We start from the raw sequence: 27,424 nt of genomic DNA, 5'->3' as shown, positions 1-27,424 counted from the left end.
TTATTTAGAGACAGGATCTCACTGAGTTACTTAGCGCCTTGCTGTTGCTGAGGCTGGCTTTGAACTCAAAATCCTCCTGTGTCAGCCTCCTGAGTCGCTGGGATTACAGACCATTTAATTATTTTAAAATTTGTTGTTAATATTATTAAATTTTTGGTACTGGAATTGAATACAGGGGTGCTTTACCACTGAGCTACATCCTCAGCCCTCTTTAATTTTTTTTTCTTTGAGACATGGTCTTACTAATTTGCTTAGGGCTAAATTGCTGAGATTGGCCTTGAACTTGCAATATGCCCGCCTTAGCCTCCCAAGTAGATAGCATTACAGGTGTAAGCACCAACACCTGGCCCTTTTTATTTTTAATTTCGAGACAAAGTCTTGCTAAATTGCCCAGGCTGTCCTTGAACAGCCTGCTTCAGCCTCCTTCATCACTTCACCACCACTCCAGACATCAGTGAATATCTTGAGTGACAATTATTCACAGGCACAGAGTTCAGCCCTGTGGTAAATAATATGAGCAGAACAGCAGCCTTACAGAGGCTCTATCTAGAGAGAAAGATGTATGAGTCACCAGCCAATTTTTTTTTTCTTTTACAATATTGGGGATTGAACCCAGGGACACTCTACCAATGAGATTCACCTCCCCCTCAGCCCTTATTATTTTCTATTTTGAGACAGGGTCTCACTAAATTGCCAAAACTGACCAGGAATTTATAATCCTCCTGCCTCAGCCTCCTGAATTGCTAAAATTACAGGTGTGTGCCAGGATGCCCAGCTATCAGGCATTTGTTGATTACTTGACTCCACAATGATGAACTTAACATCAATTCAGTTAATAACCCATCTCATTCTAAACTATTGCTATGGAATTGTGTCTTTTAAAATACAGTTAAACCAGGTTGGGCATGGTGGCTCAAGCCTATAATCCCAGCAACTTGTAAGACTGAGGCAGGAGGATCACCAAATTCAAGGTCAGTCTCACCAACATACTGAGGCTGTCAGCCACTTAGCAAAACTGTCTCAAAATAAAAATAACTGGGGCCTGGGCCTGTAGCACAGTGGCAGAGCGCTTGCCTAGCATGTGTGAGGCAATGAATTCGATCCTTAGCACCACATAAAAATAAGCAAATTAAAGAAAAAGGCATGCTGTCCAACAACGAAATTTATAAATAAAAATAAGAAGGGTTAGGAATATAGCTGAGTTGGTAGAGTGCTTGCCTCACATGCACAAGGCCCTGGGTTCAATCCCCAGCATGACAAAAATAAATAACTATATAAAATATTTTAAAAATAAAAGTAAAAAGAACTGGATCTAGTCAGCCATAAAGAATAAAAAAAATTAGCATTTGCAGGTAAATGGATGGAGTTGGAGAATATCATGCTAAGTGAAATAAGCCAATCCCAAAAAACCAAAGATCGAATGTTTTCTCTGATAAGTGGATGATGATACATAATGGGGGGTGGGTGGCAGGGGGTAAAGGAAGAATGGAGGAACTTTGGATTGTGCAAAGGGAAATGGGGTGGGAGGGGGTGGGGGAGGAAAGATAGTAGACTGAGACGGACATTATTACCCTATGTACATGTATGATTACATGAATGGTGTGAATCTACATTGTGTACAACCATAGAAATGAAACATTGTACCCTATTTGTGTACAGTGAATCAAAATGCAGTCTGTAGGGCTGGGGATGTAGCTCAGCTGGTAGAGTGCTTGCCTTCAATGCAAAGGCCCTAGGTTAAGTCCCCAGCACCGCAAAAAAAAAAAAAAAAAAAAAAAAAAAAAAAAAAATGCAGTCTGTAAAAATAAAAAGGGAAAAAGAAAGAACTGGGTTTGGGCATAGTGGTGCATGCCTGTAATCCCAGCAATTTGGGAGACTGGGGCAGGAGGGTTGCCAAATTCAATTTAGTGAGGCTCTTTCTCAAAATTAAAAAAAAAAAAGGACTGGAGATATGGCAATATGGCACAGAAGTTAAGTGCCCTGGGGTTCAATCCCTGGTACCAAAAACAAAACAAAACAAAAAAAGAAGTGAGAATATAGTACTGTGGTCAAGCACCTCTGGGTTCAATCCCAGTACCAAATAAATAATAAAAAAATTAGATAGATAGACAGATATAATTTAATATAGTTAAACCAGGGGCAGTGGTGCACACTGCTAATCCCAGTGACTCAGGAAACTGAGACAGGAGGATCACAGGTTCAAGGGCAGCCTCAACAACTTAGTGAGGCCCTGAGCAACTTAAAAATACCCCATCTCAAAATTTAAAAAAATAAAATAAAAAGGGTTGGGGATGTAGGTCAGTGGTAAAGCACCCCTGAATTCAATCCCCAGTACAAAACAAGAAAAAGAAGAGAAGGAGGAGGAGGGGTGGGGGAGGAGGAGGAGAAGGCGGAGGAAGGAGGCGTTGGAGGAGTGAATAATGAATGTGCGAATGGGACTGGGTGTGTGGACTTGGTGTATTGCTCATGATGGTACAGCACTTGCCCAGCAGTTTTCGAGACTGGAAAGTTCAGTATTAAGGTGCTAATAGCTGGTGAGGGCCTTGCTGCACCATACCATAACATAAAAGCAAAAAAGAAAGTAAGGGAGAGAGAGAAAGAGGTGTTGAGTACATCATTTTCTAGGGTACCCACTCCCATGGTAAACAACCCATTCCCTCCATAACACATTAATCCATTCACTTCAGCCTTGTAGCTTAATGTGAGGTCCCATCTTCCAACACTGTTCCATTAGGGATTAATTTTAAAACACATGCATTTGGGTGGAACACATTCCATCCATAGCAAAACAACTTAGTGAGATGCTGTCTCAAAAAATTAAAAGGTAGGCTGAGGATATAGCTCAGTTGGTAGAGTGCTTGCCTGACAAGCACAAGGCCCTGGGTTCAATCCCCAGCACCACCAAAAAAAAAAAAAAAAAAAAAAAATCTGGGTGCCAACCCTAGTACTACCAAAAAAATGCTTTACAATAGCCAGCTACCCATGAGGCTGAGGCATGAGAATTCCAAGTTGAAGATAAGCCTTGGAAATTTAAGAAGAACCTGTCTCAAAATAAAATAAAAAGGCCAGGGTGAAACATGCCAGCGATTTGGGAGGCTGAGGAAGGTAGATCACAAATCTGAGGCTAATCTCAGCATGTTAATGAGATTTTTCAGCAACATAGTGAGATCCTATCTTAAAAGAAATAAGACTGGGGATGTAACTCAGTGGTAAAGCACTCCTGGGTTCAATCTCCAGTACAAACACAAAAACAAAAAATCTGTGCTAAGGGAGACTATGGGTGTTTGTCGGAACCTTTGGAGTGCATCATTCACATTTTTTTAGGAGTGTCGGATATGGAACCCAGTGCCTTAGTGAAGCCCTAAGAAACTTAGTGAGACCCAGCCTCAAATTTTGTAAAAATACAGTAAAAAGGGCTGGGGATGTGGCTCCATGTGTGATGGACTGACAGATCTGGCTCCATGAGAATATTATAGGCCAGACTATAAAGGAAATGACTAAACAGACTCCATTTTGCTCTGAGACTCCATGTTATGTAGGAAATAAGCTTCTCCCATGGGAACACCCCACCTCTGTACCATCATCAGTTACTTTGTGTGACATGTTTAACAATACAGAATGATAATTCCTATAAAGAAACATTGCTCTCTTTTGATTCCTATTGCTCCTAACAATGTACCATGTGAACAGTGATTGTGTGGATATTAGTAACCATTCTTTAGTTTGTACCTAGGTAAGGGTCATTTTGACCCACTTCCCCCTCTGTCGATGATCTCATGATGTTAATGTGTAATTTCGAATCATAGCAACGGACACTTATGATTAATGTGATTTTTGGTATAAGAACCCCTACAACCCTATGGTCGGGGCTGTTCTCCCAATAGCCATTTTTTGGGGCATTGTGAGAGACAGTCAGCCAGTCAGCTTAATAAAGACTCTCAAATTTGGACTTCTCAGTGGTGATTGGTCTGTTCTTAAGTTGTGCCCCATAACACATGATTAAGTGCCTCTGGGTTCAATTCCTGGTACTGAAAATAAAGAAAGAAAGAAAAAAAAGAGAAAGGTTATCTGTTTCAGAATTTTGGAAGAATAGGGAGCCTAATTACAAAAAGAAAAGGTCTATCTTTTTATTTTACTTTTCCTTCTGTAATAAATCCTTTTTTCACTTTGATAATGAGAACAGACAATACCATGCCCTTGAATTAGGAAATATTAAATTTAATTAGGAAAAATTTAAGCAATTTTGGGCTGAGAGTACAGCTCAGTGGTGGAGTGCCTACCTACTATGCACAAGTCCCTGGGTTCCATCCCCAGCACTGCCCAAAAATTAAAAGTTAAAAAAAGCAATTTTGGCATACAACTCAAGAACCAAATTGTAAGGGAAAGGAGCAAAAATCCCCTTTTCATCCATTATAATTTTTTAGGATATACATATATAGATATAGATATATAGATAGCTATAGCTTGATGCATATTTACTGTCCTAAATTGTTCTAAAATGCCCTGCTTAATGTATCTAAGCTGGGGATGATTATGAGATGTAAGAACATAAAAATCTTATCCATATTAAACATAAAACCATAAATATTTAACTGGGGGCTAGGGATGTACCTCAGTGGTAGACACTTGCCTAGCATGTTGGAAGGCCCTGGGTTCAATCCCCAACACTATGAAAAAAATTATTTCTTTCTTAATTTCTTTCTTTCTTCTCTTTCTTTCTTCCTTCCTTCCTTTCTTTCTTTCCTTCTTTCTCCTTCTCTCTCCTGGTCTATCTGTATATACCTAAGAAAATATACATTTAGAAAATAACCTAAGACTAATGCATTTTGTGTTCATTTTTGATGATCATTGGCAGGCATTTGTTTTCTATTTCCTAAGTTTGTGAGTCTATGCATAAAGATTCTCTGGGTGAATGCCAAGTTTCATGAGCAAGCACAAAATTATAGGGAGATTCAGTACAGGAAAAAGCCATATTTGAGCGATGTATCCATGAGGATCTAGTAAGGAAGATATTCCTACATTCTCTTGCCCTATCAGGTCTGGAAAGCTGCTCTTCAGAAAGGGTTTCATATGAGGTCTAGCTTTCCATCCATATGACAAAATATCTGAGATTATTAACTTATAAAAGAACAGGTTTATTTTATTTCACAGTTTAAGAGATTCCAATCTAGATCAAGCAGACCCACTGCTTTTAGGCCTCCAGTGGGGGTGTTGTGAATAGCACATGGCAAAGCACACCAACTAACCTCATGGCCAGGAAGAGAAAAAGATAAAGGGGTATCCCCCAATCCCCACTGGGGTCACACCACCAATGACTGAAAGACCAAGGATCCACCTCTCATAAAATCCATCACCTCCCAATAGCACTACCCTGGGGACCAAGCCTTTAACACATGGGCTTTGAGAGATATTCAAGATCCAAACTATTGACAGGCATGGTAGTGCACACCTATAATCTCAGTGGCTCCAGAGGCTGAGGCATGAGGATTGCAAGTTCAAGATCAGCCTCAACAACTTAGTGAGGCCCTAAATAACATAGCAAGACCCTGTCTCAAAGTAAAAAATAAAAAGAGCTGGATACAGAGCTCAGTGATAAAGTACCCCTGTGTTCAGTTCCCCAGTACCAAAAAAAAAAAATAATAAGCAAAAAAAAAAAGCCAGATCCAAAATAAAGTAGTCAATTCACATAGCAACGATTCTTTGATTGTTTTTTTTGTTGTTGTTATTTTTTTCTATTTTTCATTTGCTTATTTTTTTATTATTTATTTATATTTTTATTTTTTGGTACTGGGATTGAACCCAGGGCTTTCAAACACTGAGCCACATCCCCAGTCCTTTTTATATTTTATTTGAGACAGGGTCTCACTGAGTTGCTTAGGGCCTTCCTAAATTGCTGAGGCTGGCTTTAAACTCACAATCCTCCTGCCTCAGTCGCCTAAGCTTCTGGGATTACAAATGTGTGCTACCATGCCTGGCTTTTTATTTTTTATTTTTATTTTGTTTTGACTGTCTTTTTTCTCTGAGGTAAAACGATTGAATTGGGGTTGGGGATGCAGCTCAGTAATACAGTGCTTGCCTGGTATGTGAGAGGCTCTGAGTTTGATCCCCAGCACCTCAAAAAAGAAAAAGATTTTCAGCATGAATTGATGTTGAATAACAAACATTGCCTAATTCACCATCCCCTGCACCACAGTTAATTTTGACCCACCCAAAATTTGAGTATGTGTTGCACTGAATTTGAAAAATGAAGATTTTTTTGTTTGTTTTGGTTTTAGTTTTTTGTTTTTTTTTTTTTTTTTGTACTGGGAATTGAACCCAGGGGCAATTTGTCACTGAGCTACATCCCCAGCCCTTTTTATTTTGAGACAGGGTCTCACTAAATTGCTTAGGGCCTCAATAAGTTGCTAGGGCTGACCTCAAACTTTCAATCTTCCTACCTCAGCCTCTGAGTCACTGGAATTACTTGTGTGTGCCACTCTGTGTAGCTTGCAAAATGGAGATATTAATTTGAGAGGTAATACATTTTGAGGTACATTATAAATACAGTTATCCCTCAGTATTCAAGGAAGATTGGTTGCAGGAACCCCCACTGACACCAAAATCTGCAGAGTTCAATTCCCTTAAAAAAGGCATATTATTTGGGGTTTCTTGATATTTTTTTCAGTACTGGGGATCAAACCCAGGTGTGCTTTACCACTTTACCACTGAGGTACAATCCAAGCCTTTTTATTTCTTATTTTGAGACATGGTTTCAATAAGTTTCCCAGGCTGACCTTGAACGTGCTATCTTCTTTCTTCAGACTCCAAAATTGCTGGAATTACAGGCATTAACCACCTTTTCCAACAAAACAGTATAGTATTTTCATATAACCTATGCATATCTTCCTGTAAAGTTAAACCATTTCTAGATTACTTAAAATACTTAATAACAATATTATGTAAATAGTTGCTATACTACATTGTTTAGGGAATAAATTACAAGGAAAAGTTGATATGTGTTCAACACAAATGCAGGGTTTTACATATTTATTTATTTTTCCATTCTGGGGATTGAAACCAGGTAGCTCAACCATTGAACCAACTGCCAGTCCTTTAAAAAATACATATTTTGAGAGAGTGTCTCGATAAGTTGCTTAGAGTCTCACTAAATTGCTGAATATGGTTTTAAATTTATGATCCTCCTAGATTACTGGGATGATAGGTGTGTGCCACCACACCAGTACAAATGCAGTTTAAAAATTTTTTTTCAGGGACTAGGGATGAGGCTTAGTAGAAATGTACCTGCCTGGCATGTGTGAGGTCCTGGGTTCAATCCCCAACACTATAAAATAAAAACACATTTTCAGTCTGCAACTGGTTGAATCCATGGATGTGGAACCTATGGATATGGAGGACTGCCTATACTATCACACAAAAATTGAGTGAAATTTTCATAATAAATCAGTTTTAGTGGTAAAGAAATCAGTAGCACTGTAATTGGAACAAGCATCAGATTTACAGGAATGAAAGTCATAACGATGAAGTCCTACTATGTATCATACCTTTATAGAACTTACTAACAGTCCTAAAAGCTCATATGCAATGCAGGTATTGTTATCTTGGTATTACAAATGAGAAAACTGAGCCTTGCAGATGAAATAACATGCCCAGGATGAAAGATTTGTCAAGTGTGTCTGATTGCAAAGCCCAAGCTCCACCTCTGTCTCTCCAAATGATAAATGGAGTAGTCATAGAAGTCTTTCCATAAGTTCTCTTTACTGTATAACAAATGACTCCAGAACTAAGCAGCTATAAACAACTCACATTTATTATCTACAGTTTCTGACAGGGGACATAGTGGCACATGCCTGTAATTCCTGCAGCTAGGAAGGCGAGGCAGGAGGATCAAAGGAATTCAAAGCCAGCCTCAGCAAAATTACCAAGGTCCTAAGCAACTCAGCAAGCCCCTATCTCTGGATAAAATATAAAAAAGAGTTGGGGATATGGTTCAGTGTTTAAATCCCCCAGGGTTCAATCCCCGGTACAAAACCCCAAATAAACAACAACAAAACTATAGTTTCTGTACCTTAGGAGTCTGGTCACAGGTTAACTGAATCCTCTGGCTCTGGATCTGGCACAAGGTGGTCATGAAGGTGCCAGCTGGGGTTTTGGTCTTATCTGAAGACTTGACTGGTAAAAGATCCAGATCCAAGCCAACTCACAAGGTTGCTGGACCAAGGGCCTCTGTTCCTTGTCACATGGGCTCCACCATGGGTCAGTCCATGGCATGGCAGTTAGTCTCAGCAGAAAAAGACAAGAAGAGGGCCAGAGGAGCTGGGAGTGGTGGCACACGCCTGTAAGCCCACAGGTCTGGGAAGTTGAGATAGAAGGATCATGAGTTCCAAGACAGATTCGGCAATTTAGTGAGGTCCTCCACAACTTAGTGAGACCCTGTCTTGAAATAAAAATTTTTTAAAAGGCTGGGGATGTATCTCAGTGGTTAAGTGCCCCTGGGTTCAATTCCTGGTTAAACAAACAAACAAACAAACAAAAACAGGCCAGAGAGAATGGCAGCAAGAGGGAGAGAGCACTAACATATCACAAGCCAGTGTTCTGAAATCTAATCATGGAAGTGACATCCTGTAACTTTTACCACATTCCATTGATTAGAAGTTCATCACTAGGTTTCAGCCTACACTGAAGGGGAGGGAATTCCACAGGGTTGTGACTGTCAGAGGTGAACTCATTGGGAGCCATGAAGGAAGCTACTGACTACAGTCCTCTTTTTTGGATCTACTGTTAAAGAATTTAGTCTTGGGGCTGGGGAGATAGCTCAGTCGGTAGAGTGCTTGCTTTATAAGCACAAGGCCCTGGGTTCGATCCCCAGCACCTGCCCCCCCAAAAAAAGAATTTAGTCTTATTCTTAGGAAAGAATAGGTAATGATTAGGTGGCACTGTTGTTGCACACCTGTAATCACAGGGATTTGGGAGGCTAAGGCAGGAGGATTGCAAGTCTGAAGCCAGACTCAGCAAATTAGGTAGACCTTGTCTCAAAATAAAAAATAAAAAAGACTGGGGATGTGGCCCAATGTTAAAGAAGACATAATGAGAGATAATGATCAGTATTCTGAAGAACTTCAGACTTTACTATACTTTAAAAATTTATATATATATATATATATATATATATATATATATATATATATATAAAATTTGGTACTGGAAATTTAACCCAGGGGTGCTCTATACTGAGTTACATACCCAGCCCCAGTTTTAAAAATATTTTTAGTTGTAGATGGACATAATACATTTATTTTATTTATTTTATGTGGTGCTGAGGATTGAACCCAGTGCCTCACAAATGGTAGGCAAGAGCTCTACCACTCAGCCACAACCCCAGCCCCATTTCTATTTTTCTTTTGAGACAGGATCTCACCAAGTTGCTTAGGGCCTCACTAAGTTGCTGAGACTTGCCTCGAACTTGCAATCCTCTTGCCACAGTCTCATGAGTTGCTGGGATTACAGGCATGTGCTACTGCACCTGGCTAGAATACATATTTTTTTAAATTAATGAAAATCACTAGTGAAGACAAATTATACACACACACACACACACACACACACACACATATAGTTATCATAGAAAAAAATAAAATATGTGATAGATAATTTAGAAAATTATATCAAAAGCCATACATGCGGGACTGGGGTTGTGGTTCAGTAGTAAAGTCCTTGCCTAGCATGTGTGAAGCACTGGGTTCGATTCTCAGCATCATATATAAATAAATAAAATGAAGGTCCATCAACAACTAAAGAAATATTTTTTATTGTAAACAAATGGGATACATGTTGTTTCTCTGTTTGTACATGGCGTAAAGGCATACCATTTGTGTAATCATAAATTTACATAGGGTAATGTTGTTTGATTCATTGTTATTTTTTCCCTTCCCCCCCACCCCTCCCACCCCTCTTTTCCCTCTATACAGTCCTTCCTTCCTCCATTCTTGCCCCCCTCCCTAACCCTAACTCTAACCCTAACACTAACCCCTCCCACGCCCCCATTATGTGTCATCATCCACTTATCAGCGATATCATTCGTCCTTTGGTTTTTTGAGATTGGCTTATCTCACTTAGCATGATATTCTCCAATTTCATCCATTTGCCTGCAAATGCCATAATTTTATCATTCTTTATGGCAGAGTAATATTCCATTGTATATATATATATACCACAGTTTCTTTATCCATTCATCAATTGAAGGACATCTAGGTTGGTTCCACAATCTGGCTATTGTGAATTGAGCAGCTATGAACATTGATGTGGTTGTATCTCTGTAGTATGCTGATTTTAAGTCCTTTAGGTATAGGCCAAGGAGTGGGATAGCTGGGTCAAATGGTGGTTCCATTCCAAGTTTTCTAAGGAATCTCCACACTGCTTTCCAGACTGGCTGCACTAATTTGCAGCCCCACCAGCAATGTATGAGTGTACCTTTCTCCCCACATCCTCGCCAACACCTGTTGTTGCTTGTATTCTTGATAATCGCCATTCTAATTGGGGTGAGATGGAATCTTAGGGTGGTTTTGATTTGCATTTCTCTTATTACTAGAGATGTTGAACATTTTTCCATATGTTTGTTGATTGCTTGTAGATCTTCTTCTGTGAAGTGTCTATTCATTTCCTTAGCCCATTTGTCAATTGGATTATTTGCATTCTTGGTGTAGTGTTTTGAGTTTAAAGAAATATTTTTTAAAAAGTCATGCATGCCCAGTGTCTTGGGAGGTTGAGGCTGGATGATCACAAGTTTGAGGTCAGTATGGGCAACTTATTTAAAAAATAGCCAGGCGTGGTGGTGCACACCTGTAATCCCAGCAGTTTGGGAGGATGAGGCAGGAGGATTGCAAGTTTAAAGCCAGCCTCAGCAATGGCAAGGTGCTAAGCAATTCAGTGAGACCCTCTCTCTAAATAAAATACAAAAATAGGGCTGGGTTTGTGGTTCAGTGGTTGAGTGCTCCTGAGTTTAATCCCGGGTACCAAAAAAAAATTTTTTTTTTAAATAAAGCGGCTGGTGATGAGCTCAGTGGTAGAGCACCCATCGGTTCAATCCCTAGTCACAAAAAATAAAATTAAAAAATATGCCCCAAAGCACACAGCAAGCATCACACTGCATAGAGGAATTTTAGATCCATGTCCTTTAAAACTAAGAACAAGGATGCCCAGCATCGCCACTGCTGACTGATAAGCCTTAGCAAGGTGGCCAGTAATTGAAGTATCTTTCCACACTAGCAATAGCAACCAATAAATGTCTTCATATATAACCCTTACAGATTCTGCTCCCCTGGTTGAACCCTGATGATACACAGGATAATGAGAAATGTGTGGTCTATCGTCCCAGTTACTGAGGAGGCTGATGCAGAAAGATTGCTTGAGCTCAAGAGTTCAAGAACAGTATGGGCAACATAGTAAGACAGGGTTTTCAAAAATATAAATAAATAAGATATTAGATGTGGGGAAAACCAGTGTTTTTCCTGCTCTCAAAGAGCCAACACAACAGTTTGACACCAATTTGTGTGGGGTTTGTTTCCTCACACATTAAGCTATCAGTTCTGCCATTAACAGCAGCGGGGTGTCCTCTGATTCAATTCCACCGTGAATCTAACTGCAGAGACCTTCAGATTCCACATGTTGAGGGTTCAGGCTCCCAAGACTCCCTGCTACTTAAGATCCAAGTCACAAAGAACAGGTTGTAACCTGTGCTGCTTAACAACCACCTTTTATTTGAACCATGACCCATTCCTTTGGTTCAGTTAACTTGTTTGAGCAGTACAGAAGCTCAGGGAAATACTTATGTTTAATCATTTATTATAAAGGATATTACAAAGGATTCAGATGAACCAGCCAGATGATAGAGATGTGCACAAGGTATGAGAGAAGTGATGTGTCACCCTCCTGGAACCTGCACATGTTGACCTGCCATCTGGTGAGAAGCATCCAGGACCAAGTACTTTTGAGTTTTTTTTTAATTTTTTTATCATTATAGATGTACAGAATGCATTTATTTTATATGTATATTTTTATGTGGTGCTAAGGATTAGAAACCAGTGCCTCACACATGCTAGGCAAGTGCTCTGCCACTGAGCTACAGCCCCAGCCCACTTTTGAGTTTTAATGGAAGCTTCACTGCATAGTCATGATTGATTAAATTACTAGCCATTGGTGTTCAACTTAACCTCTCCCCTAAACTGGAAGGAGGTCAAGGGCAGGATTAAAGCTCTAACCCTCTAATCACAGGTTTGGATCCCCTGGCCACAAGTCCCCATTTTGATGCTGTCCTGGATTCCCTAACTACCCATCATCTCATTAGCATATAAAGGCATTTATCACTTAAGAAATTTCAATGAGGGTTAAGAGCATACCTCAGTGGTAGACCCTTCTAGAATGCTGGAAGGTCCTGTGTTTGATTCCTAGTAAACCACCCCCAAAGGAAAGAAATTTCAAGGAGCATGTGCCTGAAAATGGGGCTAAATATTTATTTCACAATATCACACAGGATAATAAAAGCAGTGTGGTACTGCTACAGAAAAGGAACAATGAAACAGTAGGGAAGTCAGTGCAAGACCCCTGCATGGACAGAAGTCAAATGTACATAAATGACAGCACAGTTCCATGAGGAAAGCATATATATGTCAATAGATAGTGTTGGAAATTGATGTGAACTGAAATAAAATACTAAGTTTATACATTATACAACCAGCAATGGTAGACTCTGGATGGACTAAAGACCTAAATGACAAAGATGAAACTGACTGAAGAAAATGTAGGAAAATATAATGTAGGAGAGGAAGCAGGTCTTCAAGAAAATGTTAAAAGCAACCAGGTGTAGACGTGCACACCTGCAATCCCAGCTACTCAGGAGGCTGAGGCAGGAGGATTGTTAAGTTCAGGGCCAGTCTCAGAAACCTAGCAAAATTTTTTAAAAAATGAAAAGGCCTGAGGATGTAGCTCAGTGGAAAAGTACCACTGGGTTCAATTCCCAGCTGCCCAAATAATAATAATAATAATAATAATAATAATAATAATAATAATCTCTAGTGTTCTTTATGTAGTTCACTGATAAGAGTGCTTGCCAAGCATGCAGGAGGCCTGGGTTCCCTCCTCAGCCATGTGACGACACAACACAAAAAATTCTACTTAACAAAGTAAAACTGTGGGCAATTTTTTTATTAAAATATTTTTTATTTTTATAAACTGCATTTTGATTCACTGTACACAAATGGGGTATAACTTTTCATTTCTATTGTGTACACAATGTAGAGTCACACCATTCATGTAATTATACATGTACATAGGGTAATACTGTCTGTTTCATTCTACTATCTTTCTGTCCCCCACCCCCTCCCACACATGGGCAAATTTTTTAACCCGATTTCAAAATGTGAGATATTTAAGGATGTAAAGTTATGGAGACATTCATATCTCAAATTTTCAAGGAATTCTTGAAAATCAATTTTTTTCTTTTTGTTTTTCTTTCTTCTTTTGGTACTAGGAATTGAACCCATAGATGCTTAACCACTGAGCCACATCCCCAGACCTTTTTTATTTATTTATTTTTTAAGTTTGAGACAGGGTCTCAATAAATTGCTTAAGGTCTTGCTAAGTTGCTGAGACTGGCTTTGAACTTGCAATCCTCCTTCCTCAACCTCCCAAATCACTGGGGTTACAGATGTGTGCCACTGTGCCCAGCATAAAAGGCAGCAATCTCAAAAGAAAAATGATCATGGGATATGACCAGACAGTTGACAGAAGATAAAACCCAAAAAGCTGGCCTGGAGGTGTAGCTCAGTGGTAGACCACTCACCTAGCTTGCTGGAGGCCCTAAGGTCCATCCTCAATTTAAAAAAAAAAGGAAAAAGAAAGGAAAGAACAAAAGTCAAGCAAGTGCATGAAAAGATGATTGAATTCAATAATCAATGAAATGTAAGTTAAATTGAGAAACCAATCAATACTTATTTGACTGTTAAACCTATAAAAGTTAGAAAATGCCAGGCATGTGGTACATGCCTGTAATCCCAGCAGCTCTGAAGGCTGAGGAAGGAGGATCTGAGCTCAAAGTCAGCCTCAGCAATTTAGCAACTCAGCAAGACTCTATCTCCAAATAAAATATAAAAATGGGCTGGGGACGTGGCTCAGTGGTTAAGTGCCCTTGGGTTCAATCCCCAGTACAAAAATAAAAGCTAGAAAATGCACAGGAAGGGCCTGTAGGGACCAAGAATGTAGGCCTGAGAACAGGAATATAAACTGGAAGGACCCTTCTAAAACAATAACATGATGTCCTTCACCAAGTGGAGGATTCAATACTCTCTGACTCCACTGGTTTGCTTCTGGGTGTACATCTCAAAGTACAAATCCTAGGGGTCCAGTCAATAGCAGTCTCTAATGGTACAAAGAATTAGAGGCAGCCAGGGCATCTGTCTATGAAGAAAGGATAGTGTCAAAGGACAAAATTGCAAAGTAAGTATCTTTTTTTTTTTTTTGGTCTGGGGATTGAATTCAGTGTGCCTTACCACTGAGCCACATATCAATCCCTTTTTACTTTTATTCATTTATTTTTTAAATTTTTTGGTGCTAGGAATTGAACCAAGGGGCGTTCAGCCAACTGAGCCACATCCCAGCTCTTTATATTTTTTTCGTTCTAGACAGGGTTTTGCTAAGTTGCTTAGGGCCTCACTAAGTTGCTAAGACTGGTTTTGAATCTGCAATCCTCCTGCCTCAACCTCCTGAATAGCCCTTTATATTTTAAATTTTGAGACAGGTCTTGCTAAATTGCTTAGGGTCTAAGTTGCCGAGGCTGACCTTGATCTTGTGATCTCTCTGTTTTAGCCTCCTCAGTTACTAGGATTACAGGCATGTGCCCTGGCACCCAGTGGAAAATCTGTGTGGGTAGTACTAGAGATTGAACCCAGGGATGCTCTGCCACTGAGTGACAATGCCACCTTTTAATTTTGTATATTTATTTATTTTGGTACTAGGGTTTGAACCCAGGGGCACCTAACTACTGAGCCACATCCCCAGCCCTTTTTATTTTGAAACAAATTCTACTAAGTTGCTTAGGGCTTGCTCATTTGCTGAGGCTGGCTTTGAACTTGAAATCCTCATCTCAGTCACCTGAGTTGCTGGGATTACAGACGTGCACCACCATTCCTGGACTATTTTAGTTTATTTTTATTTATTATTATTATTATTATTATTATACTGGGGATTGAACTGATGGGCACTCGAGCCACATACCCAGCCCTGTTTTGTTTTCAATTTAGAGACAGGGTCTCACTGATTTGCTTAGCACCTCACTGTTGCTGAGGCTGGCTTTGAACTTGCAATACTCCTGCCTCAGCCTCCCAAGCTGCTGGGATTACAGGCATGCACCACTGCACTGAGCTATTTTATTTATTTATTCTGAAACAAAGTCACACTAAATTTCCCAGCTAGCTTTGCACATGTCATCCTCCTGCCTCAGCCTCCCAAATAATTATGAGTATAGGCATACATCACCATGCCCAGATCAATTTAAAAATTTTAGTTGGCTTTAATTGTGACTCCAGAATTGGGTAACACTTTTTTTCATAAAAGAGAATAATTGTTCCAATGAGCTGAAAAAAGGAGGCTGGTTTATAGACACAGAAATGTTGAAGAAAGCTGAAACAAACAAACCAAAAAAAAAAAAAAGCAGATTGTTCATTTCAAAGTTACTTTCCTTGTACAGCAGGGACAGGGAGAAAGAACAGTGGAAAAATAACTGATTGGAATTGGGCCCAGTGGTGCATGCCTATAATTCCAGCACTGGGGAGGCTAAGGTAGGAAGATTGCAAAATCAAGGTCAGCCTCAGCAACTTTGTGAGGCCTAAAGCACCTTAGTGAGATCCTGTCTCAAAATTTAAAATAAATAAATAAATAAAAAGGGCTAAGGGGTGTGGCTCAGTGGTAATGTGCCTCTGGGTTCAATCGCAAGTACAGAAAAAAAAATTGGATAATATCAGGTTACTTTAGATAATTTTTTGTGAAAGGATTTAGGCAAACTGAAACTGAATTTTAAATCTGATCTTCAAGAAATCAGGATTACAGAGATAACAGCCAAATTTCTCAAAAAGGCCAGTTTCAATTGGCATGAGAATGGAATTCCCTCTGCCTTAATCTTTTTTTTTTTTTTTTTTTTTTTTTTTTGCCTTAATCTTTACACACAGAAAAAGGTAGCCGAAAGCCTGGGACTTAGATAAGTGGTTGAGCACTTGCCTAAGACATGTGGGGCCCTGGGTTTCTTCACCAGCACCACAGAAGAAAACAAAATGAAAAGTTCCACTACTGAGTGGCAAAAATGGAACTGGGAATGTAGTTAGGTAGTGGAGAACTTTCCTACCATTTACAGAGCCCTGAGTTCTATCCCCAACTGCAAAAACAATAAAACCACTCCCAAGGCAAGAGTATGAGGGCAAAGACCTCTTGACCCAATCACCATCCATCCAATGGTCATGAATTTGGGGATTAAGCCTCCAGTGCATGAATTTGAGGAACACATTCAAACTATAGCAACACTCAAAGATTCTCTAATATTTGGAAATTGTATACAAGTGGAGGGGTAGCCAGAGATGGAGAAAACCAAAAGAGTAAGAGTAAAAAACTGTGGACTGCATTGGGATGTCACAGGACAGTGTCACAAAGTGATTGCTGCTTTGGCAAGATTGTTACTCACCAGTGATCTGGTTAACAGCAGTCTGAGAGACGTGGTAGTGATAGAAGCCAAACTGAATTAAGTTAAATATGGTCTGGGACAAGAGGAAGTAGAGACTGAAGAAAGCCAGAAGATTGGCTTTGCTGAGGAGTCAAAAGGAGTCATGCCTAGGAGGGAATATGGGGTCAAATTGCACAAGTAAACATTTCCATGGGTGTTAATGACACATGATGTGAAACAACTTAGATGACCATCAATGGGGGAATATTAGTTAAAAAAAGGAATTAAACAGATGTTCTTATAATTAATGAGGCATCAAAACAATACTTCAGGGGCTGGGAATGTAACTCAGTGGTAGAATGATCGCCTAGCACATGCAATGACCTGTGTTGCATGTCCAGCCCCACCAAAAAGACAACCAAACAAAAACAACAAACAAATAAAATACTTTCAAAGAAAGAGTAGGCTGGGCGTGGTGATGAATGCCTGCAATTCCAAGTACTGGGCAGGCTGAGGCAGGAGGATCACAATTCAAGGTTAACCTGGGAAGTTTCTCAAGACCTTCTCCAAACATTTACACACAAACACACATACACACACTACCTGGGAATATAGATCAGTGATGGAGCAACCCTGGGCTCAATCCCCAGTACCGCCAAAAAAAAAAAAAAAAAAAAAAAAAAAAAAAAGTAAAGGATGGATGGACTGCATTAATGTTTTGTTTTGTTTCTTGTATTTTATTTAGAGACAGGGTCTCCCGGAGTTGCTAAGCGCCTCGCCATTGCTGAGGCTAGCTTTGAACTTGCTTTGAACCCCCTGTCTCAGGCTCCGGAGACATTGAGATTACAGGCGTGCGCCACAGTATCCAGCTGCATTAATGTTAATATTCTGATATAACAACTGATATTTCTTACAACTGTGTGTGAAACCACACTTGGCTCAAAACTTTTAAGAAATACTTCCAGCATGTACATAATTTGAAAGTATTTTGGTTTTCACAGTAAGCATTCATACTTTTTATCATCAAAAAACTATTTATCATCTTGTAAATAAAATAGGACCAGAGGTGCAGTGAGCAGAGCAAAATTCCATCTCTGCCTTTCCCTGGTCAAGGAGATAAAGGCTCAACTTTCGAGGTCTCTAAGAACGGCTGTGCCCTGAGCCTTTCAAGCCGCCTCCCTAACTCCGGGAGGACTCCTATGACAAACAGCCGGGAGCTACTCTAGCCCCGCAGGAGGGCCACGTCTTGTTAGCCTGGAAGGTTAAACGCCTCTGGCTATCTATGGGTTAAAGAGTTGCCTGCTGGGCGCATTTCCGCTTAGTAAGGGACGGCCCTCTCTTCCCAACTCCTTCCTGGTTCCCTCGCCCTCGGACAACCTTGCCTTTAGGGAGCCTCGGTCTCCACAGCCGACTTTCCACTGCTCCCTCAGCCACCTGATATCAGTCGGGATGCTCAAAAGACTTGTGAATCGGGCGAGGAGGGTTGCAGCCGAGTTTTCAGGTCATGTAGAGTCACTTCCGGTCGCAGACTCCCTCCCCCGGAAGCGGGGCCTGATGTAAACACCGGAGCCGGGCACCAAGGCCCGGGAGGTCAGAAAGCCGGGCCGCGGGCGGCACCGACAGCGAGGCCCGGGGTCAGGAACACACGGAGGTCAGGTCGGTGAAGGGGGTGGGAAGCTGGAGCATGATCCCAGGGTTAGTCGGGGTCACGGTGGGTGTGTCTCGAGGAGGGAGGGGTCTAAGTAAGTTAGGGGTGTAGGGCAGGGGTTTTAAAGTGAGTGTTGGTGTTGCAAAGAGTATGAGAGCAGTCTTAGAAGAGACCTGAGGTATCCCGTATAGGGTTCTTGGGTGGTGCTGGTATTTGGAATGGAATGGAGGTTCAAAAAAGGGGGTATTGGAAGGAGGAGCTGTCCAAAGTATAGGTCTTGGGGGGAGGGGTGAAAATGTCAGCTGGAAGGTGTTAAGTGGGGGAAAGGTAGGAAACTAGAAGATGGGCAGGGGTGCATCTGGGCAGAGGTCTTGGGTGAGATGGGATTTGAAGGGAGGATGGGGGCTCATTAGAGCAGGAATCTAGGGAGGGGGGAACCTGAACAGGCTTTTTTACAAGGTTAAGGTTTTCTTATGAAAGGGTTTTGGGTGGTGTGTCCTGGGAAAAGGTTTTGAGAGGTAGCTTTTCCATGGAGCAGAGTCTTGGTGAGGAGATACAGGTTCTAGAGAAGCAATCTGAGGGGTATGGGGTTCCTGAAGGTGGATCTAAGCCAGCTCAAGTAGGATCCAGGAACAGCAGAGCACAAGAAATCAGATGTTCCAGGGGTGGAAGATTTAGAGTGATAGGGGAATGCTGAGATAGGGTCTTCAGGTCATAAGGGGATTCAGAGGAAAGTCCATGCTGGCCTTGGTGGGTAGAGTTTACAAGATGTGAGAAGAGGTTGGGGGAAGTCTGTGAGGGAGTAAAGTGTGAGAAGACTCAGGTGTATGAATGGGTTGGGGTAGAGTAGGAAGGACATGAGGGAAGTTCCTGTGGGTGGTGGACCACACATTGCAATCAGTCTCAGGAGGTGCAAGAATAGGTGGATGGTAAACCCATTTTCCCCTAAGCACTGACAGTCTGGATGCAGGTGTGAAGATCAGAAGTGGTAGGCAGTGGTTTAAGGCCACCTTAAGATTGACTGGGGGTAGGAGGAGGTATCACTGGGGCAGCCCCCACCACATTACTTCCTGACAAGTCAGTAAGGCTCAGTGGCTAAGAAGGAGGTAGGAAGACTAAGTCAGTATAGGCCTGGATCTGGGATTGAGAAAATATGTGTGAAACATCTGGGGTTCCTTGCCATTCTGTTTGGGGCTTTGGAGCTTAGAGCAGAGACTTTAGGACTCTCCTGTTTTATCTTCTCTGTAGTCTGGCAAAGAAGTTAGCAGAGTGGGGAGGAGGAAGAAATTACTTGGGGGACGAAAGTTTTCGGGTTTGGAGGGGAGATCCCAGGACCCTTTCCAACTCTATATTATTGGTGTCCAGGGGAACAATCCTGAACAATGACTCAGCAGCCTCTTCGAGGGGTGACCAGCCTGCGCTTCAACCAAGACCAAAGTGAGAGATGCTTATACCTGTACCCTTGAGGGAGGGAAGGAGAGAAGGGTCAGAGGTGGGCCATAGACCCAAGCTCCCCTCTCCAGGCATTCTGGATTCCTTCCATCCCCAGGCTGTTTTTGCTGTGCCATGGAGACAGGCGTGCGCATCTACAATGTGGAACCACTGATGGAGAAGGGGCATTTGGGTGAGCCACTTAGTGGGGGAGGGGCAGCGGGCAGAAGGCTGGGCTTTGGCACTTAACCTCCACTGACATCCTGGTCCCTGTCCAGACCACGAGCAGGTGGGCAGCATGGGCCTGGTAGAGATGCTGCACCGTTCCAACCTGCTGGCCCTGGTGGGCGGTGGTAGCAGCCCCAAGTTCTCAGAGATCTCAGGTAAGTGCCCTCATCCTGCCCTTGGCCCAGATTCCTGGGATTCCTGTCCTCCCACAGGAGCCGGGAAACACTAACAGACAAAGATGTCAGAGCACCTCAGAGTCCCATAGTGAGGCCCACAGCTTAGAAATTTGAGAAGCTTGTTTTTATTTTTAAAACAAACTTATTGGGGCTTAGTGTGTAGCTCAGTGGTAGAGTGCATGTCTGACAGGTATAAGTCCCTGGGTTAAATCCCCAGCACAACAAAAACACTTCCCAGTGCCCCGTTCTTACCTACGGAACACTTAACTGTGAACCTGACATTGTCCTAAGCACTTTATGTGCACTGACTCATTTAATCCTCACAGTAACTCTGTGATAGGAAGTTTCATGATCTCCCCCTATTTTTATAGTGCTGGCGAGAGAACTTAGGGCTTCTCACATCTTAAGCATGAGCTCTACCACTAAGCCACACCCCAACTCCATTATTATTAATGAGGAAACAGGCCCAGTGAGGTTGACTTTCCCAAGATCACACAATCAAAGGTTTTCAAATCTTGGTGCTGTCTTTCAAACACCCCCTTGGCTTGAGCCTCAAGTGTCATCCCATTTTAAGGTATGTTCTTGTCAATCTCACCAAAATATGGAACGAGTTGTCCTAGGTGAGTCACAGAACCCTAGGACTCCTTAGAGAAATCTCTGGGGGGGTATGGACTGGGACCCTAGAGGCAGATATATTTCTTAAGGGAAAGTTACAGGCCTGGGAATGAGTCCCTTCTTGGTTGCTTATGGGCTGTAATACCCTGGCCAGACACAACCCCTTCAAGCTTCAGTTTCCTCATCACCAAACAAGCATAATAGTTCTAGAATCTAGTCCCTCAGGGATCATGCCCATCATGATCATGCTGTGCAAGACTCACATTAGGGGTTTGGTGAAAGGCCAAGGGAGTGGGTTAAGGTCCAGTGGGGAGAAGGGGTGGATCCTGTGTCACCAGGGCTGCCCCTCACCCTAAACCTTGGCCCTGCCAACCCACCCACCTGCCCAGCAGTGCTGATCTGGGATGATGCCCGGGAGGGCAAGGACTCCAAGGACAAGCTGGTGCTGGAGTTCACCTTCACCAAGCCAGTGCTGGCTGTGCGCATGCGCCATGACAAGTGAGCCTGAGGAGGACTGGGGTGGAGGGCAGGTGGTCCCCACAACAAGTGAAAGGGTTAGTCCTGTCTGGACAGCCCACCCTCCCTCCCCTCATGACCATCCTGTGTTATGTACTGCCCACAGGATTGTGATTGTGCTGAGGAACCGCATCTACGTGTACTCCTTTCCTGACAATCCCCGAAAACTATTTGAGTTTGACACCCGAGACAACCCCAAGGGTGAGAGGACCCAGATATGCGGGTATAAGGATGTGAGCCCAGGGGCGGGGCAGAGATGAGATAAAGGGAGCACATACAAAGAACAGGAAGAGGCCAGGCATGGTGGCTCATGTCTATAATCCTAGCAACTGAGGATGCTAAGGCAGGAGACTCTCAAGTTCGAGGCCAGCCTGGTCAACTTAATTAGACCCTGTATCAATTTTTAAAAAATTAAAAGGATTGGGGATGTATCTTAGTGGTAAAGTGTTCCAGAGTTCAATCCCCAATACCAGGGGAAAAAGAACAGGGAGAGAGACTTCATGCACAGAGATGCTCAAATGGGTTGAAAGATGCTGTGTATCCATCCTTCATCCTACAGATTTCTCTCCCTACCCTCAGCACTGTCCCATCTCTGGGTGCCCCAGATGACAGGAGAAACACCTAGTGAGGATGAGGGTGGGTGTGTTAGGGAGCTCTGGGCATCTAGGCTGTCATAGAAGCATATTAGAATCCTCAGCTTCATGGGAGAGGATAGGAATCTGCCTAACTGGTGGGGAGTGCAGCTGAGCAAAGTCCTGCCACCACCCCCACCCCACCCCCAGCTTTTATGGATAACATGTATCTGTTATGGAGATTTAAAGTCTGCCCCTCACCCAGATCTGCCCATTTGAGAATGTACCCAGCCTGTCTCTTCTTCACATGCCCATTCTCCATGCATCCTCACACCCTAGGGCTCTGTGACCTCTGTCCCAGCCTGGAGAAGCAACTGCTTGTATTCCCAGGACACAAGTGTGGAAGTCTGCAACTTGTGGTGAGCTTTCCAGTGGGCAGGAGTGGGTAGGGAGGTGGACTGGCACTCCCTGTGAACTCTTGGCCCCTCCCCTCCGTGCCACCCCAAAGCTGACTGGCTTCCTCCTAACCCAGGACCTGGCAAGCACAAAGCCTGGCACCTCATCTGCTCCCTTCACCATCAATGCACATCAGAGTGATGTGGCCTGTGTGTCTCTGAACCAGCCAGGCACTGTAGTGGCCTCGGCCTCCCAGAAGGGTACCCTTATTCGCCTTTTTGACACCCAGTCCAAGGAAAAACTGGTAGAGCTGCGCCGAGGCACTGACCCTGCCACCCTATACTGGTGAGCACAGGATATGTATGGTGGGGTGGTGATCCCACGACACATGTCGCATGTGCATCATGGCTGGTCTGTCTTTCAGCATTAACTTCAGCCACGACTCCTCCTTCCTCTGCGCTTCCAGTGATAAGGGCACTGTCCATATCTTTGCTCTCAAGGATACCCGCCTCAACCGTCGCTCCGCGTGAGTACCCTCTGTCTCACCCTGTATCATCCCCACTCCCCTGCCCACGTACCCCACGTGCACTTACCCAGTGCTGCCTGCAGGCTGGCTCGTGTGGGCAAGGTGGGGCCTATGATTGGACAGTACGTGGACTCTCAGTGGAGCCTGGCAAGCTTTACTGTGCCTGCCGAGTCAGCATGCATCTGCGCCTTTGGTCGCAATACTTCCAAGAATGTCAACTCTGTAATTGGTGAGTTGGAAAAGCCTCTTGGTTGGGGGTACTACATGGGCAAAGGTCTGCGGGTTGGACCTAAAAGAATTTGAGGGCCATCAAAAGCCTGAGGGAGCTTGAATGTGTGACTCAATACATCATCAGTAAGGGGTATTTCACTTGGGCAAAGGACTTGGAAGTAGACCCTAGACTGTGGGACATCTGAGAAGACTGCAGTGTGTGGCTGTGGCAGCCCCTAACCTTTTACCACCCCTCCCATCCCCTCAGCCATCTGCGTAGATGGGACCTTCCACAAATATGTCTTCACTCCTGATGGAAACTGCAACAGAGAGGCTTTCGACGTGTACCTTGACATCTGTGATGATGATGATTTTTAAGGACCCTGGGGGATGCGCTAGGAACCTGCAGTGACAGATTATAGAACTGAGCCTTGAGGGTGGGGAAGTGCTGTGGAATCAATCCACCAACCAGCAAGCATTAATGAGGCCTGTGCCACTCTCCATTCAGCAGAGAGATGTCTAAATAAACAGCTCACTTCCTCCAAGCACTTTTTGATGACTGCCCCAAGGGCCAGGCCAGGAACCAGGGAGGCAGCAGATTCCCTGGGGCTCCTAGCCTAGAAAAAATTGCCAGAGACCCAAGAGGGAGTGTCTTAATCCAACCTGGGGATTTTAAAAAGCTTACCAGGAATAGACGGTCTTTGATGTATGGATATGAATAAAAGGCCCTTAATGGCATTTATGGCTTGACCTCAGGGGTGGGGCTTTGAGTTTCCAGGAGAGGTGTCACCCTCTCTCGATCCTGACAGGAAGTGGAATCCGATTTGGGTCCTTCTGAAAGTCCCTGGTGCCTTATATCTACCTGTGTTGCTACTGTGTGCCAGCACCGCCCAGTACTCCCCCACCCCCATCGCGGTGCCCCACCTAGGAGCGGTTCAAATTTTGAAGAGTTCGGGACCGTCGCTGCCGCGGTTGAGGCTTGATTTCCCGGCAGTCCTTGCTGCTTTACTGGCCGGCATATTATTTGCATTTCCGGTCACATGCGCATCTGCGCAGTCTACCTATATGGTCTTCCGGCCCAGACTCCATTTCCCGGAGTGCTCCGCGGTGTCGCGGGGTCTAACGGGTGTTGTAGTCCGGCCGCCCTCCGGGCTGGTCCAGCAACCGGCAGGATGTCGGAGGTGCGGCTGCCACCGCTACGCGCCCTAGACGACTTTGTTCTGGGATCAGCACGTCTGGCTGCTCCGGATCCGTGCGACCCGCAGCGATGGTGCCACCGCGTCATCAATAACCTCCTCTACTATCAAACCAACTACCTTCTCTGCTTTGGCTTCGGTCTTGCTCTATCCGGGTGAGGGAGGGAGGGAGGGAGGCAACGGTTGGCTGGGGTGCCAGCAGGGCATGGAGGGTGGACCTCCTGGTCTTTGAGGACTGTGAGGGGGAACCTTAAGGACAATGCTGAGACAAGAAGGCTGAATTTGGCGGAAGTGGAAGGCCTAAGATACATTGAAGGAAGGACTTGAAGGAAGTGAATCCTGGTTATAAGGAAGGCCTACGGAGGATGGAGGGTCTGAAGAAAAGGCCTAGGGAGGATGGAGAGTGTGGAATTGAAGGAGAAAGTGGGCTTGGAGATGGACCTATAGATAAAGAGGACCTGGAAGGGGAACATGAGAGTACTTAGGACGTGCAGTGATGTGAGTGATGGGGCCAGATAAATGTAGCCAGGGAGGATTTAGGAGTGATGCAGGGACGGGGATCCAGTAGAGTTGAAAGGATTTGGAAAGTGGACTTGTGGAGGATCGGGTCTTGCAGGGGAACCTGGTCATGATTGGAACACGCAACGAGCAGGTACCTGTTGGGGAACTTGGTCCCAGAGGGAGGACCCACGGTTGAAAAGCCTGAAATCAGAGAGGCGGAGAATCTAGAGAAAGGACTTGAGCAGTTAAGAGTGGGACTCTTAACTTGGAAGTTAAAAGTGGGACTGAAGACCTGGAATGGAGTGCTAGCAATGATGATGGAGGAATCTACTGGGAAATGGGAGCCTGGAGGGGACATTTGATGTGGGGGATGCCTGGAAGGTGGTCCTGTAAGGACCCCGGGCCTAGGGAGGGGAAATGTGTGGGGACTGAAGTCCTGGGTGAGGGATCTGCAGGGGCTAGGCTCAAATGGGGGATGTGGGGGCAGGTGGAGGTGGAATTGCTGGAGAAGGATTCCTGCTGGGGAGTGGGCGGGCAGAGTCAGAAGGAAAGACCCAGGGAAGTGTTAGGAGCCCGGGGCATCTAGCGAGATGGGAAGACAGAAATCAAATCAGGGAACAGGAAAATCGGACTGTAGGATTGACACGGAGGGAATGAGGGTCCATAGGAATTTGGTGGATGGACCCGTGGGGGACAGAGCTGGCGGGAGTAGTTGCTGGGATAGAGGATCCGGAAACAGGGATCTAAGCTCTCGGGGTCCAGGATCGAGTGGATGATGAGATTAGCTTAGTGCCCTTGTTCCGGCAGGTACGTGCGTCCACTGCACACGCTCCTGAGTGCGCTGGCAGTGGTGGCGGCCCTCGGCGTGCTGGTATGGGCGGCTGAGACCCGCGCAGCGGTGCGCCGCTGCCGCCGCAGCCACCCCGCAGCCTGCTTGGCATCAGTGCTTGCCGTCGGTCTCCTCGTTCTCTGGGTCGCGGGCGGCGCTTGCACCTTCCTGATCAGCATCGCCGGGCCTGTCCTTTGTGAGTCTTCACTACCCTGAGATGGCTGGGGAAATGACCAGCGCGCGTAAGACCGCAGACCCGTCTAGTACTGGTTCGTGGGCTGAGAGGGGGCTGGGAAACCTGGAGGGCAGCAACCCCTCTGTTAAATGCGCCTTCCTTGGCTTTGCTCCCCACTTCGGGGAATGCCCCTCTTATTACCACCTTTTGGAGTCTCCTGGTGCTAAATGCCTTAGACTGGCCAGGTCCCTGTTACTGCACTCCCTTCCTGGCCACGCCCCCACGTAAAGAGAACTACACAATTTCGGGATCAGAGACGTCCTTGCCACTCCACTTGATTGGCCTGCCTGTGAACCAATTCCCTCCTATGGGCCCCAACTGTCTGAAAAATTGAGGGCCCATCCCACTGATCCCACTCCTCTGGTTACCGCCCACAGTGATCCTGGTGCATGCCTCGCTGCGCCTGCGCAACCTTAAAAACAAGATTGAGAACAAGATCGAGAGCATTGGTCTCAAGCGAACGCCAATGGGGCTGCTACTAGAGGCGCTGGGACAAGAGCAGGAGGCTGGATCCTAGGGGCCTGGATTCTGCACCCAAGGGCCTGGAGAACACCACCCATCCCCAGCCCAGCCCGAGACCCACAGCCCTTTCCCAGATAGGAGATAAGAAGCCTAGAACCCTCTAGCCCAAGCAAGATTTCTGTGACTGCCCCTTCAATCCCAAATCAAAATTCCCCTCAATCCAAGCCCCTATTAGATACCAGAGTCTTCCCCAGACCTGAACTTGGGACCCAGAGTCACCTACATTCAGCCCCAAAACTGGGGCATGAGACCAGAGCATCCCTGACCAATCTCAAACTATGGACTCAAGATATTCCCCTAACCCAAATTTGGTTCTCACTGGTATCCCATGCTGGGCCCCAAAGCTGGGGCCTAGGGCAGGAAATTCTCAACACTTGACCCCTGGACCAAGGCTTTTTCTGGCCCCACCCCTGCTTTGAACCCAGGTTAAGGCATTGCCAAATCTTGACCCCAAACTAAGTGTCCTCAGCCCTTACCTGGGTAAAGTCAGGATACCTGACTCTGTTGAATCCTTGGTGATCCCCAACCCTCACTAGTCCCAGCAGTTTCCCTCCAGCTCTCCAGATTTGGCTCCTCCCCAACATTCCTGTGTCAAGGACCAAGGGGTGGGACAGGGTGGGGAAAGACCCAACAGGGAAAGGGATATCTGTATCAGTATTACTGCAACAATAAAGCCGTTGCATCTCTCAAGCCAGTTTGGCCTCCTGGGTTAAGTTCCTGTACTTTTCAATGGAAAGTGGTCTACTTTTCAATTCTGCTAGCCTCAACCTGACTGGGTCTACCTGTCAAGTGTGCAGGATGAAGGGCTTAGGGCCTTTCTCAAACCTTTTACCTTCTGGATCATCACTAAAGCACAGGGAGTTTAAGGGAATAGAGTGTATACTATTACCATTTTGAATTACTAAGAATTCTTGTTTGAGCTGGGTACGGTGGCACCCACCTGTAATCTCAGTGACTTGGGGAGTCTGAGGCAGGAGGACAGCAAGTTTGAAGTTAGCCTTGGTAACTTGGCAAGACCCTGTCTCAAAGTAAAAAAATAAAGGACTGGGGACATAACTCATTGGTGGAGCATCCTAGGTTAAATACCCAGTACCTCAAAAAATAAATTCTTGTTTGAGGCAGTA

At 44.3% G+C, this 27,424-nt stretch overlaps 2 protein-coding genes and 2 non-coding genes across 9 annotated transcripts; all 4 read left to right on the top strand.

Moving 5' to 3' along the window:
* The first annotated feature begins 2,833 nt into the window (after window positions 1–2,833).
* Window positions 2,834–2,904, top strand: Trnav-gac (transfer RNA valine (anticodon GAC)). Its single transcript has one exon. It is a non-coding gene; the product is annotated as a tRNA-Val (tRNA).
* Window positions 2,905–8,801: 5,897 nt separating this feature from the next.
* On the top strand, window positions 8,802–8,880 carry Trnai-uau (transfer RNA isoleucine (anticodon UAU)). The gene has a single exon. It is a non-coding gene; the product is annotated as a tRNA-Ile (tRNA).
* Window positions 8,881–18,066: 9,186 nt separating this feature from the next.
* On the top strand, window positions 18,067–23,562 carry Wdr45 (WD repeat domain 45). 4 transcript variants are annotated; one of them, XM_047537108.1, is made up of 11 exons: window positions 18,067–18,350; window positions 19,713–19,784; window positions 19,897–19,971; window positions 20,057–20,161; window positions 21,187–21,295; window positions 21,420–21,514; window positions 22,225–22,304; window positions 22,418–22,626; window positions 22,706–22,807; window positions 22,891–23,036; window positions 23,286–23,562. In XM_047537108.1, exons 2-11 carry the CDS (start codon window positions 19,730–19,732, stop codon window positions 23,393–23,395), a joined length of 1,086 nt encoding a protein of 361 aa, XP_047393064.1. In that variant the 5' UTR covers window positions 18,067–18,350; window positions 19,713–19,729; the 3' UTR covers window positions 23,396–23,562. The 4 variants fall into 4 exon arrangements, with proteins under 4 accessions (XP_047393064.1, XP_047393066.1, XP_047393063.1 ...); XM_047537110.1 differs by having other exon boundaries at window positions 18,067–18,355; window positions 19,871–19,971; XM_047537107.1 differs by having other exon boundaries at window positions 18,069–18,355.
* A 137-nt stretch (window positions 23,563–23,699) lies between these two features.
* Praf2 (PRA1 domain family member 2) lies at window positions 23,700–26,964 on the top strand. Of its 3 annotated transcripts, none has more exons than XR_007106476.1 (3): window positions 23,700–24,368; window positions 25,522–25,812; window positions 26,156–26,283. XR_007106476.1 is itself a non-coding variant. In XM_047537111.1 (3 exons), the coding sequence occupies exons 1-3, from the start codon at window positions 24,058–24,060 to the stop codon at window positions 26,293–26,295; spliced, it is 669 nt and encodes a 222-aa protein (XP_047393067.1). In that variant the 5' UTR covers window positions 23,700–24,057; the 3' UTR covers window positions 26,296–26,964. The 3 variants fall into 3 exon arrangements, 2 of the variants coding, with proteins under 2 accessions (XP_047393067.1, XP_047393068.1); XM_047537111.1 differs by having other exon boundaries at window positions 25,522–25,739; window positions 26,156–26,964; XM_047537112.1 differs by having other exon boundaries at window positions 25,522–25,785; window positions 26,156–26,297.
* Window positions 26,965–27,424: the final 460 nt, after the last annotated feature.

The sequence above is a fragment of the Sciurus carolinensis genome, chromosome X, assembly GCF_902686445.1.
Source record: "Sciurus carolinensis chromosome X, mSciCar1.2, whole genome shotgun sequence".
In the NCBI taxonomy this organism is placed as follows: Eukaryota; Metazoa; Chordata; class Mammalia; order Rodentia; family Sciuridae; genus Sciurus; species Sciurus carolinensis.
This window is presented reverse-complemented; position numbering and strand designations above follow the sequence as displayed.